The 13,291-nt window shown below is 38.3% G+C and overlaps 2 protein-coding genes across 3 annotated transcripts in view; one reads left to right on the top strand and one right to left on the bottom strand.

Annotated features, from left to right (window-relative positions):
* Nucleotides 1–13,291, bottom strand: part of LOC145550840 (uncharacterized) — a 36,675-nt gene that overhangs the window by 11,675 nt on the left and 11,709 nt on the right. The gene's annotated exons all lie outside the window — the stretch shown is intronic.
* asic4a (acid-sensing (proton-gated) ion channel family member 4a) overlaps nucleotides 1–13,291 on the top strand; it is a 141,623-nt gene that overhangs the window by 120,578 nt on the left and 7,754 nt on the right. The window contains exons 2-6 of the mRNA XM_081604536.1: nucleotides 1,492–1,636; nucleotides 3,146–3,273; nucleotides 3,378–3,531; nucleotides 9,976–10,029; nucleotides 12,120–12,273. Coding sequence (XP_081460662.1) covers nucleotides 1,492–1,636; nucleotides 3,146–3,273; nucleotides 3,378–3,531; nucleotides 9,976–10,029; nucleotides 12,120–12,273 — 635 coding nt within the window. The remainder of the gene's footprint in view (nucleotides 1–1,491; nucleotides 1,637–3,145; nucleotides 3,274–3,377; nucleotides 3,532–9,975; nucleotides 10,030–12,119; nucleotides 12,274–13,291) is intronic.

Below are 13,291 nucleotides of genomic sequence, written 5' to 3'. Positions count from 1 at the left end.
CAGTGGCTTTGATTTGCTGTTCAGCCGTCTCACAGGCGGATACACCCTGTGGTCTGTAAATGAGAGCTTGTGCTGTTCAGCCAGTATCCCTAATTTAGACATCATAGGGCTCATTAGGTGTATCAAACTGATATCAAAGTCAGAGCACAGATAGTGGTGCTTTAGCAAACACTGGTGCCGTGACAGTATCCCACAAACTATACGCCTGCAAGGGGTACAGCTCTGTTTTAATGTCACCGATTTTTCTCCAGAGACGGTTGAAAGTAGTGGTGGGCGATACGGACTCACAGTTTTAGATCTGGACTGAAAACCAAACTGTTTAGAGTCGCTTATGAACCATCATAAATGAACCACTGACCATGTGTAACAATGGCACATATTTATGAATGACTTGTATCACTAAGCTGCACATAAATTGCATGCAATCATATTTTGAAATTTACTGATAAACTAAGCATTCTCTAAGCAGTCTCACTGACTAGTGGCCGTAAACTTCTCAGGGAACGTATTTCACCATTTTAGCACAAATACACACCAGAACGTCTTCATTATTCCATAATCTATTAAAAGATGCAAATGATAAAAAGATGCAATAAACAACAAATCTCCCTCACACATCCGTTGGTGTTTTTGTGCTTACAAAGGCCGAACACACACACCTGCAGCGCTCTTTCTTTGGAAGCAGTGTGTTGTTTGAGCACGGTGCATTCTGCATCAGCTTGTAGAGAGATCCAGAACTGGACACCTGCCATACCTGGTTATGGCTGCTAAGTTCTGATTGTACCTTTACAGTTCAGTGGAGGGATTGCACAAGTGCTCAGCTGAATAGTCTTTCCAAACAGCCTACACTTGGAATTAAATATCCAGGATAAGAAAACACACACACACACACACATTGCGTGCGGGTTAGGCAGAGTTTCTATCTGTTTCTATCTTCATTTTGTTGGCTGTGCTGCACCGCCTCTTTTGTTTGCATGTGGCTCACGGTTTGTGCCTTTAAAACTCCGAGGAGGGAGCAGTTAAACGGCTTGTAAGCTGAATATTTTCTGCAGTGCAGCAGTTCAGATGAGAGGTATAAACAAAGAGATGATGTGTCCCCACCGAGACAACTCCCCTGATAGGCGGAGCTGTGATAGCTCATTCAAAACAGCCTCTCTATTATTGTCTTTTGTTTCCTTTTGAAGAAAGATTAAAAAGGAAAAGTCTGCGTTACAGTGGGATGCTGGTACTACTGAGCAGCGCTGTGTAGTGTCAGAAATTGATTCAAAGACAGCTTATCTGGGCCCGTGAGGGAGCGAGCCATCAGACTGCATCCAGAGGTTTCTGGGTAATATTCAGCTGCCTGTTCAGGCACAGATTCAGTTTGTTTATTTTATTTTTATTTTTTCCCGGGTTCCGTATCTCTGCATTCGTTTCAATGCTCTGCTCGTCAGAAGCGGCATGTGGACTTTGTCATGTTTGCAGTGACGATATGAATCTCTCTGTGTGCAGGTTTACACCAGATACGGGAAATGCTACACTTTTAATGGCAACAAGACGACATCCAAGAAGACGAAGCAGGGCGGGATGGGAAATGGGCTGGAGATCATGTTGGATATCCAGCAGGACGAGTATCTGCCCATCTGGAGAGAGACGAGTAAGGCCCACAAACACCCCACCGCCTCAAAACACAGCATGAAATAATCATTTAATTCATCATTTTATCTTCACCGCAGTGTGAAAAAACAAAGAGTTGATTCCACAAACCTCAGTGTGTTTTATTGGGAGTCTTTTAAACAAAAATAATAATAAAACGTGCAAAATTAAGTAGAAGGAAATTGATTGATTTTTTTTTTTTTTTTTTTACAATATCTAGCAGTTATGCCTAACATTCATACTTTCAGTATATTTAGATTTAAAAAATTATTTTCAACAAATCTGAAATGACCTTCTCTGAGATGACAATAAAAAATATTTATTTAGATTTTCTTTTTAAAATGACGTCAAAGTTTTGTAATTTCTTAATAAATAAAAACTACCTTTATATGTTTTTTATTTGTAGCATATCAAATACTTGCTAAAAGCCTCTTTGCATGTTCTCAGTGGTGCATTCAATATTTTTTCTTTGGTAATGAGCATTTTGTCAGATTGCCTGATCAGATCCAGTCTTTTTCCTTTTCCTGCACTGCAAAAACATAAAATTTTACCAAATATTTTTGATTTAGTTTATATTGCAAATATCTTAGCATGGTGAAAATAAGACAAAACTAACTTAAAAGTAGCTTTTCAGCAAGAAGTACCTTGTTTTAAGTTAGCTGAAACAAAAAGTCCTAGTTACAAGTGAAATAATCTGCCAGTGGAAAAACATGTTTCCCATATTTTAAGTCAAAATGTCTTGTTCCATAAAATGGGAGATTATTTCACTTATAATTTGTATTTTTCATCAATATTAAGGACTAAAATCAAGCTCCTATCTGCTGAAAAGTTACTTGTAGGTTAGTTTTCTCTTATTTCAAGTGTACTGAGACATTTCCACTAAAAACTAGACCAAAAATGTTTGGTAAGATTTTTTGCAGTGTGAGGTTGGAGGGTTTCCATGTAATCATTTTAATTTAACTCTCTATCTGTATGTATTGAGATAAATACGACAGAAAACCTGTTAGTCGGACAGGTTTAAGCTATAACAGAATAGTCTGGGTTAAAAACGGCTCTACGTGTGCAGATCTGTAGGAAATATACCCCAGAAGACTTCACTTAGTTTATTTATTCAGCACCCATTCACAATTAATGATGCTTCACTCACTTTAAGAAAACTGAACTCAATCCAATCATACAGACAAGCAGAAACTCCCAACAAAATACATTAAAGTTTGGTTGTTGTAATTCTGTTTTTAAGTCTTGTTTACAGTGTTTTTACACATAAAACATGGGATTTGTTAAAGGGAATTTCCGACCAACACACTGCTTTTGATCTGTGCTTGTTCTGTTGCTGCATAATATTCTTCCCTGTTGGCTTTTGTTCCCCAAACATGCTTGAAATGCGGTTCGCAGTTAGCATCAAGCTGAATCTGAGCTGTCAAACAATGCAGACTCCTGAAATCCCCGCGTTCGCTCTGCCTCCGCCACTGCACTCTCACGCTCTGCTTCACATTGTTTCGCCGTGTAGATGAGACGTCCCTGGAGGCCGGCATCCGGGTTCAGATCCACAGTCAGGACGAGCCTCCCTACATCCACCAGCTGGGCTTCGGCGTCTCGCCCGGCTTCCAGACCTTCGTCTCATGTCAGGAGCAAAGGGTAGGCCTTTGTTCATCCCTGCTCTGCTGCTGTTGGCGCCGCCCTCGCTGAAACCGTCCGCCGCCGGAAGCTCGGCCCGGTCTAATACATCTCTGTGTACTCAGCTGACCTACCTGCCCCAGCCCTGGGGGAACTGCCGCTCCACCAGCAGGGAGAAGTTCCCGGGATACGACACGTACAGCATCAGCGCCTGTCGCCTGCTCTGCGAGACCAACGAGGTCATGCGCGTGTGCAACTGCAGGATGGTTCACATGCCTGGTAAGAAACGTGTGAAACAAAATGAAAACAGTGACGGCGAATTAAAGCCACGTACAAAGGAAAAAGAGACGAGTACGCTTCTGCCAAAAACCTCAGAAATGTTCTAGAAAAAACAAGGCAATTTCTGTTTCAAAAGTCAAAAATTTGCTAAAACAAATTAAGAAATTTCCAAGTTTTCCTACACACTTTATTTTTTTTTGTTTCTAGAAAATGTTTGACTTTTCAAACTCAGAAAATTCCTTGTTTTTTCTAGAAAATTTTTCAGATTAACGTTAAAATTTTGAGGTTTTGGCGGAAACTTACTCCTGTTTTTTTTAAAACAAAGGAAATTTATGAATTTGAAAAGTAGAACATTTGTAATAATAATTAAAAAAAAAAAACTCCGTTCCAAGATATGGAAAATGTAGAAGAAAGGCGTCACATGCAGAACTCAGTAATTAGCAGCCTTGTCCTGACTTATACTTTGGTCCAGTCTGATCATTTTGTCTCCAACTGATGCAAATGTCCAAAAAAATCCAGAGCTTTGTTTCTGTCTAATAACTGGAAATTGACCCACACTTGGTGTTGAAACAGAACAATGATCCCAAGTGAAGGAAAAAATGTTATGAGAAAGGTTTGCAGAAACATTTATCTCCAAACCTCAACGAACCGAAGCAGCCAAAATCCCTCCATAAATGTTACCACAGGCTGATAACATCATACAGAAAACAACTGATTCAACTTTTTCCAGCTAAAGATGATTGCATCAGATGTTGCGTCATGTGGAAAACGTTTCTCAGGTTTTTTTCCCCCAAGCTTTTATTGGCAGTTATGAAATCTTTCCTCCTGCAGTGACTGTTTTGTGATTTGTTCCTTGGAATTAAGCTGAAAGCGTAACTGAGGTTGATTGGAATGTCTTCGGTTTCCACTGATGTGGTCACAACCGTTTTGGAAGTGATTAGAGTGAAGAAATGTAAAGCTGTCATCACAGTTGCCATAATTCATCCCGTTGGGCTCAGCGTGTGGAGCCATTAAACCGCTGGATTAAAAGCCAGAGGGTTAATCAGAATCAGCACCAAGTGGCACAAGTGAAAGAACTGAGATTTTACGGTAATAAACGACACGAAGCAAATTTATATCTTCAAAATGACTTTCAATGAGAACGCTCATTACTTTTCTCTTTTTCAAAGAATGCCATTTGAGCAACCTCCCTGTGGAGAATCTGAATGTGCTGGAGAGTCGGGCTGACAAACATCAGGCCAGATATTTGCGCTCGTGCGTCATCATGGCTTGAGAGCAGGAAGTCAAAGAGCTGAGTCACTGAAAGCAGGCTGCTTGACTGATGTGGCTAACGAGCAGCGAGGAGGCCAGAGCTCCCAGTTATGGGCGGAAATCCACACCGTCTCCAATATCACACCACAGCTGACACTTAAAGACACCAAAATGAATGACTCAAGTAATCTGAGGGAGAAAAGGTTTAAAGATCAACTTCTAAAAGAGGGAATCCAACCGATGTGACTGTCACAAGCTCATCAACCACTGGAACCGCAATCCAGTTCAGTTCATTTAAAAAGCACCAATTAGCCGCAGGTGTCATCTCACAGCGATTTACAAGGAAACTAAATGCAGCATTTATTTGCAGAAACAAAGATCCAGTTCATCCCAGTCAAGTGGCCTAGTCAAAGCAAATCTGGCTGGGGTGCCAGGTCTTTGCCGCTTGGACTTCCTTCAATGTCAAAGTCTGAGAAGAAAAGTCAGAATTCTGAGATTAAAAGAGTTTTTTTTTTAAATGTCAAAATTCTGAGAAGAAAGTTTGAATTCTGAGATTAAACAGAATTGTTACTTAAATCGCACAATTAAAGTCGGAATTTTAAAATTAAATTCAAATTTATGAGAATTAGGACATAATTATGAGTGAAAAAAGGCAGAATGTTAATTTTAATCACAGAATTACCAGATTAAAGTCAGGATTTTGAAATCAAAGTGAGATTTCACTCACTTTCATTTCCCCAGATATAAAAATTCTGATTTTAAAAAGTCAGAAAACAAAAGTATAAATTCTCAGACTAAAGTCAGAATTTTGATTAAAAACGTAATTCTGACATCAAAGTGATAATTCTGGGATTAAAGACAGAATTATGTGATTTATGTTTAAGTTTTGAGACCAAAAGCTTCCTTTTGTGGGGAAAAAGTCAGATTTTTTAGTTGGTGTTAAATGGAATGTTAAAATGTTTTACAGGATTTTAATACACGTGTAACTTTGACTGTGTAGTTTAGAAAATCCACAGTGACTTAAAACTTGTGCTCCTCCTTATTGTAACGATGACGTTTGGAGACGCCTCAGCCAGTCAGAAATGTTTAAAATGTTTTTAAAATCAGCTCTACTGCGTAACTTCCTGCTGCTCTTATTCATCTCACATATAAAACAACCAGAAAAGCACCTTTCCATTAAAGTCTCTGTGTGCATGTTCACAGAAAAATCCCCTCCATTTTCCTTTTAATTAGGAATGCAGTGACTTTATAACAAAAGCTACCTGCAGATCCTTTGATGGAGACTTTAAACGCTTTGCTGTCAGGCGCAGTGTGCTGCTGGGGGAATTTCTGGATGAACTGAAAGTCATTTGAAATCCAGTTGATTTATTTTAATTGTTTTGTGGACCTCTTTAAATACCCTATTAGACTCCAGGGACCATCTGAAGGCATTAGAGAACTCTTTAGATCTTATCATAACACCACAGACTCAAAGAGAGAAGAACAGTTCATCTGTGAGAGGTTTAAATAAGGAAATTATTCACCTGAGACTCTGCAGCCTTAGTGTGTGGCTGAAATCTGAGAAAGTTTTCACACGCTTAACTTTTTAAATATCTTTTCATGTTATTGCTTAAAATCTAGACTTTATTTGGTAGATTAACACAGAATTGCACCAAATTGTGACGTGGAAGGAGGACAACATGTCAACCTTTTTCACAAATGAAAATCTGAAAAGTGTGGCATGCATTTTTGTTTAGTTCCTTTAAGTCAATAGTTTACATAAACACCTTTTCCAGCTTTTACAGCTGCAAGTCTTTTGAGGAATGTTTCTACCTATTCTTCTATGGACTTCATTCATTTGCCCATCTACCTGCAGCTGCCTCAGCATACCTCTGCCACCACCATGTTACACAATGAGGAGTGCTCTCTGTAAAAACGCTAAATCTTACCAACTGTTTTTGGTCTAGTTTCAGTTGGAAGCATCTTAGGCCACTTGAAATGAGACCTAATTAACATACAAGTCACTTTTATGCAAGTTATGAGACCTAGTATTACATAAATAATTCCTTAATATAGTTTGTTTTTAGTATTAGTTCCACTGGCAACGTTATTTTACTTATAACAAGACATTTTTCCCAAGTTATAAGGGAAATAGTCTGTCAGTGGAACTAGTACTTTTTCATTAGAGGTTATCTAGCCTTAAACAGCGTAGTATATATTTATGGACCACAGAAAACTCATTACAGCTTTTATAGAAAATCATTCTTGGATAATAAGATTGAAGTCTGGTCAGTTCTGCCTATTTTGAGAATGAGATGTCTTGTCACTTTAAATCCTCCAGCTATATTCAGCAACTGGTTTCTAGATGGTAAGTCAACAACAAAACTCTTGTTTCCAAATGTCCTGGAACTCAGTTTGGGTTGCTAGGTAATGGACCAGGCTTCTCTGGGGTTGCTAGGTAACGGGCGGTGCCAGCGAATTTGTTTTTGAAACTGAGGTTTTTGAATCGGGTCGGTTTCCAGACACCAAAAAACATTAACTTGTAGCTAAAAACCAGCTGGGTCTTTTTTTAAGTGCTCTGGATGTTTTTAGAAACAGTTGAGACCCAAATGGAAGTACAAAAACATGCAAAATGTCCCCTTTGACTTAAAACAAGCTCCTATGTCTTGCTGAAAAGTTACTTGTAAGTTAGTTTTGTCTTATTTCAAGTGGACTAAGATATTCACACTTGAAAATACGTGGTAAGATTTTGTGTTTTTGCAGTGTTCACACTGAGGCGCAGTGCTCATTTTTCTGCCGGTTTGTCTGCAGGCTTGAAAACTCAGTTAAAGGACTCTGATCCAATCTATGTTTGAAAAAAAAATTAATAATGCTTCTGATAAGTTTGAAGATCTCCCAAACCTCTAAGCTGACATTATCTTGCCAGGGTTATTTCTCTTCCAAAGCGCCCCAGAGGGTCGTAGCAGCTGACAGGTAATGAGCAACCCCACTTGATGGGGCAGGACTAATGCATGTGGGGCAGCCCAGAAGAAAAGCTACGGAAACGGCTTGAATCGTCATGTAAAGGAGAAGTTACTGTCAGAAGAGAGTAACGCCTCAGAGATACCACAAACCATCGCTTTGCAACATCAACCAACGGTCTGCGCTTACCGCTTCTTTGCTGACATACATTTCATCACCATATCAAGCATGTTAGTTTTAATGCTGACGTGGATTAAACTAAATGTGTGCATGATTACGTTAATCAGCCTTAATTAAGTAAAGGTCAGATATGTTAAAAATAAATGTAATTTGAGTGCAGCGTACCTAGTTTTGTTTATTTCTAAGTAAAAACACTCAGTTTTAAAATCCTGACTGCTCTGTTTACTGACAAATGATGCAGAATAAGAGCCTTTTGAATTGATTTATAGTAATGCAATAGAAATTCCTGGTGGCAGTGGTTAGGATGATTATCGTTTTATTGTTTCTTCTCATTAATAATTCTGATTAATGGTTTAACAACAACAGAAATGACCCCATCAGGTTGCATAAAGCCGCTGGTGACGCAGGACAATGAGGACAAACATTTTTTACTGCCATGATGTGACGACACATTGTCCCTTCAATAATATAAACTCTGTTCCTCCCACTAGTTTTTCCTCTGAGCTGCTGTTTCCTGATGAGCAGCGCCTCAGATTTAAAGCTTTTAACATGAAGCGCAAAGGTTTTGTAATTATTTACTTCTAATGTGAATATTTGCTGGAGTTTTTCTGTTATTTAAATTTCACACTGTCTCAATATTAGAGGTATTTGTTTTCTAAACTTTCTCATTTTGCTAGGCACTCTCTGTATTAAAGTTTAGTAAATCATGTGAATGAAAAACAAAGCTGTGATTTCCATAATTTTCTATTTTCAAAATACTTTTAAAACACCAAGATAATTTATTTATGTAATTTTACTCATAACCTTTTTTTCACACTTCTCCATGATGCAACCACAAATTTTGCATTTTGGGGGAATTTTATTTGATACAACACAAAGTATTGCATAATTGTGATACGTTTGGGAAAAAATATATGATTTTCAACTTTATTATTATAATTTCATTTTTAAAACATGAAAAGCATCAATGCATTATGATGCTACCACCATGTTTCACAGTAGAGATTGGTTACTTCAGTTTTCTGCCTGACATACACCAAAACGTTTGATTTTACACCAGAAAACTTAGTTTGCTTCTTTATGTCAAACTTTAATCTGGATTTCTAATGACTTTTTCAGTCTAATAGTTTTCTTGTTGACAAATTATCTCGCCTGAACTGTGGATTTCTGCAGCTCTTCTATAGTTAGTGTGTTTGCATAATTAATGCTTTAATGAGATTAAATTACATACAGGTGGAAGGAGTCTGGTTGCACTGGATTTTGTTTTACGTTTAAAAAAGCATAAATTATTCTACATAAAAAGGTATACAGACACACTTTGTTTATCTTATTATCATCTTATTATTATCTTATTTATTTTTGTCAAAAACCTCAGATTTATTTTAAAAGTAACAATTCATGAACATTGGGACTCAAACAGTGAGACCATAAATTGTATGTTTTATTTAGAGATTTGCAAGATAAAAATTAATATTTCAGTGCCTCCGTCTATTTCTGTATTTGGGTGTCCACCACAAAAAGAAGCTATTAAGTTGTTCTTGTCCTTGATGTGTGGACAGCAGACAGGGAATGGCTTTTTGCCTCTTCTCTCAAATACATCTGGAAATGTAGAAAATATATAAAATATGAAATCAGACGACGGCGGCTCTGTTTTTAGAGACAAAGATGTCCGTCGAAACCTTTTAATGTTTCTCCACAAACATTAAGCCCCATGAGTGTTTCACTCCCAGACAAACACTCAAATACAAATTAATTGTCTTGCTGATGAATCCGTGTCATTAATGACCTGGGCAGTGTGTGTTTGTCTGCAAAGAAGTGGCTTGTTGATTGGTTTTTAAAGACTGCCTAAATATGCCTGGCGGGCGGAGCCAGCACGCTCCATTTCTCCGTGCAATCAAGAATGGACGTCCAAGAAGGGGCCGTGGTGCAGCGCGCCCGCTGCCTTCGTTTGGAGACGAATGATCAGCTGCAGAGGAGCGTTGTTCACAGACGCGCTGCCTCATTGCAGCAGACACGGGTCACTGAGCATTTTGTTTCTGATTGATCAAATTCACATTCTGCTCTTATTTCCAGGAACTGCAGATATCTGCCCTCCCAGTAAAATCAACTGTGTTGACAAAGCTCTCGGTAAGAAACAATCTTCCTTCATTTCTTTTCCCATTACCCCAAAAACACAATCAGTAAATACGATAAGGGTGTTTTTTCATATTCTCTTAGACTGGATATTTTAAAATTACTTTTTCCTCGTGGTGATTTGGGCACTTTAGCGCTCGATGGCTGTGCTGCTTTCACACTGAACGCTTCAAATTAAAGCTGCGCTTCATTCCCCAGCGCCCATCAGCCTCGACTCTGACCTCACCTCCCCTTTCAGCGGATGTCGAATCCGAACCTTGGTTTCAAAGAAACTCCAGTGAAAGGGGCCCATTTTATTGACTTGGCTGGACAATTATCATTTCTCAGCCAAATAAGCCAGAAATTTAATTATGTCTCCCTTCACTGAATTGAAACTCTGTTTAAAATGTGGCTGAATGAGATCTTAGATATATCTTACAAGAATGGGTCGCATTCATGAGGGTCATATTCCTGAATCAAACAGATGGATCCACCACTTCCGTCAAAGGTGAGGTATTAAAAAATAATTTCTGCATTTATGTAGAGCTGCTTTCTTCCTACATCAGACAGACGTAGGCCTCCATGCTCCTGCATACAAATAACCTTATTGTTAGAGTTGTAAAATCCATAAATCATCAAGTTATAATTACTGCTTTCAGTGCTTCCTCTGCGCATTTTTAGCCAGAACTGAATGCTTTCAGAATTTTAAGAGACAGGCTGGGAAAGGGAGTGCCATTGTTTTAGAGATCATAAATATGTATTTAATGTATTAATATGCCAGCCGCTTACTGTATGCTTGTCTTAATTGAATAAAAGGTACTATATGCATTTTCTTCTGCAGACTTTACTTGTTCATTTAGTCAGAGAAAATGTATTCTGGCGTTATTTCTGTGAATTCAACTGCTGCTGTTCTCCGTTAGGCGGTAGTCTGTTGATTCGTTGTGAACCCAGAAGACGCACTGATCAGTTTTCTGCCAATGTCTGATGTCCAGTTTTTGCAAGCGTTGTGCTGCAGATAAGCATAGAAATCAATTCCAATTTATATATAGGATCTTTAAGATAAGACCATACAAGAAAAGCTTTTAAAATGTTTTTTTGTCTAACCTTTCTGCTTGAGGGGCCATTAATTATTTATACCAGAAGCAGAGGCAATTTGCATTAAATAGTCAATATTCAACAGGTTTTGCTAAGGACGAAACCCTTAAAGCAGACTTTTCTAAATGTTTTAAATGTTTTACACTTAAAACAAATAGTGTTGCATTACTAGAACAGGACTCCTGTGTTTTCCTACAGAAGATCCTAAACTTAAATGTTAGCTTTCCAAAAGGCTAACATTTCTAAATCCAATATGTTTCATGACAAACGGAGGCTGAGTAAGAATAGTTAAATATCAGAAAATTTGATGTATAGCAAGTCTTTCTCTCTCTCACCCTTTCTCAGCCAGAATAAACCAGACACCCTGCAAAGACACAAAATCTTTCCTAGTATTTGTAGTCCAGTTTCTAGTGCAAATATCTTGGTACACTTGAAATAAAATAAAACAAAACTAACTTACAAGTAACTTTTCAGCAAGACATAGGAGCTTGTTTCAAGTCATCAATTCCTTACTGGCTCCTCTGGCAGATTATTTCACTTATAACATGGGAAAAATGTCTTGGTATAAGTGAAATACTTAAAAACAAGCTCCTATATCTTGCTGAAAAGTGACTTTAAATTAGTTTTGTCTTATTTTAAGTCTACTCAAATAGACTTAGTCCATGTGATGAACCATCAAGGTGTACACTGACTTAAGGTGGCTGTAAACAAGGATCAGCTCCAGAAATACTCCAAGCATAAGCCAGTACAGACGATGGATGGATGGAATATTTACCGCAAAATGAACCTCTTTGGCTCCAGAATCATGTTATGTATTTGGATTGTTCAGAGTTGCTACGGTAACGGTAACCCGGGGGACGACGGGTCAGTTGGAACAAGGCAGTCGATGTTATGCCGTGACAGAAAGGGACTGAAGACATAGCAAATCACTTATGTGATTATTTTTATTGTGAAATAAGTTTAATTCAAGTTAAACTCACACCTTATGTCTGCTGAAACTGTGTTTGCAGCCCAGCTACAGAAGAACAGTGGGGATATCTGTCCATGTGAGACGCCCTGTAATCTCACCCGCTACGGTAAAGAGCTCTCCATGGTCAAAATCCCCAGCAAGGGCTCGGCTCGCTATCTCTCCAGGAAATATGACAAGTCAGAGGACTACATCAGGTACGGAGAAGGACCAGCCAGAAACAAGCTTGCTTTAAGCGGCGATGTGTTGTTCAGTTAGGGAGTCATAAAGTATGCCCTCCATCCTGTGCTAACAAACGACGATAAATATAAAGTAGAATCAATTAGATTTTCATCCAGGCACCAATTTATGTTTGTTCCAGTAAACAAATGTTGATTATTGGAACTCTTTTTAATTCAATCTAATGGTAATAAACATTTATTGCTTTGTGTTATATGAGTAGAAGTAATTACTATGATAAAGTGGGAGTATTTGTTTTCCAGTGTTAGTCTTTCTGTCACTGAAAAACATGCATCTCAACAGCAATTTGACTGGTTTCAATAGAGCTAAAACAGTGCTTCATTTACTGTTGTAAAATATAACATCTATAGGTGTGATTATCAAGATTTAAATTTCATAACATAAAGCATTCATATCCCTGGGACTTTTTCAGTTTGTCATGTTACAACCAAAAAAGTCAGGATATTTTATGTGATGCAAAAACACAAAGCGAAATCCAAATAAGCGCCTCAAACTCTACATTTACACTAGCATGTGAAAATGGCTGCAAACAGATGCGCAATTATACAACCATTCATCTTTGACAAGCAGAAGAACCACCTCCTGCACAACCAACAAGAATGTGGCAAGTAGCTTCTGAATAGTAAATCAACAACAAATCACTTGCTTTTTCCAGCAGCCATTGTACAGTGCATATAGAAACCAGCAGACCAAATGTCCTGGAGTTCTGCTTGGGTTGCTAAGTGATGGAATGGGCTTAGCTAGGGTTGCTAGGTAACGGCACAGTGGCCATAGAATGTGCTGTAGCAATTGGGAGGTTTTTGAAACTTCTCATTTTCCAGACACCAAAGAAACATTAAAGACTTGGGTTGTTTTCCATTTTATCTCTGCACAAGATGGTACAAAATGTCCTCCATTAATATCTAATGCACAAGTTACCAGGACAATGGCACTTAACCTTACTTCAGTGTTTAAAGTTCAAAGTTTTGTGCTGTT

Source organism: Poecilia reticulata, chromosome 2, assembly GCF_904066995.2.
Source record: "Poecilia reticulata chromosome 2, P_reticulata-male-v2, whole genome shotgun sequence".
NCBI classification, from domain to species: domain Eukaryota; kingdom Metazoa; phylum Chordata; class Actinopteri; order Cyprinodontiformes; family Poeciliidae; genus Poecilia; species Poecilia reticulata.
This window is presented reverse-complemented; position numbering and strand designations above follow the sequence as displayed.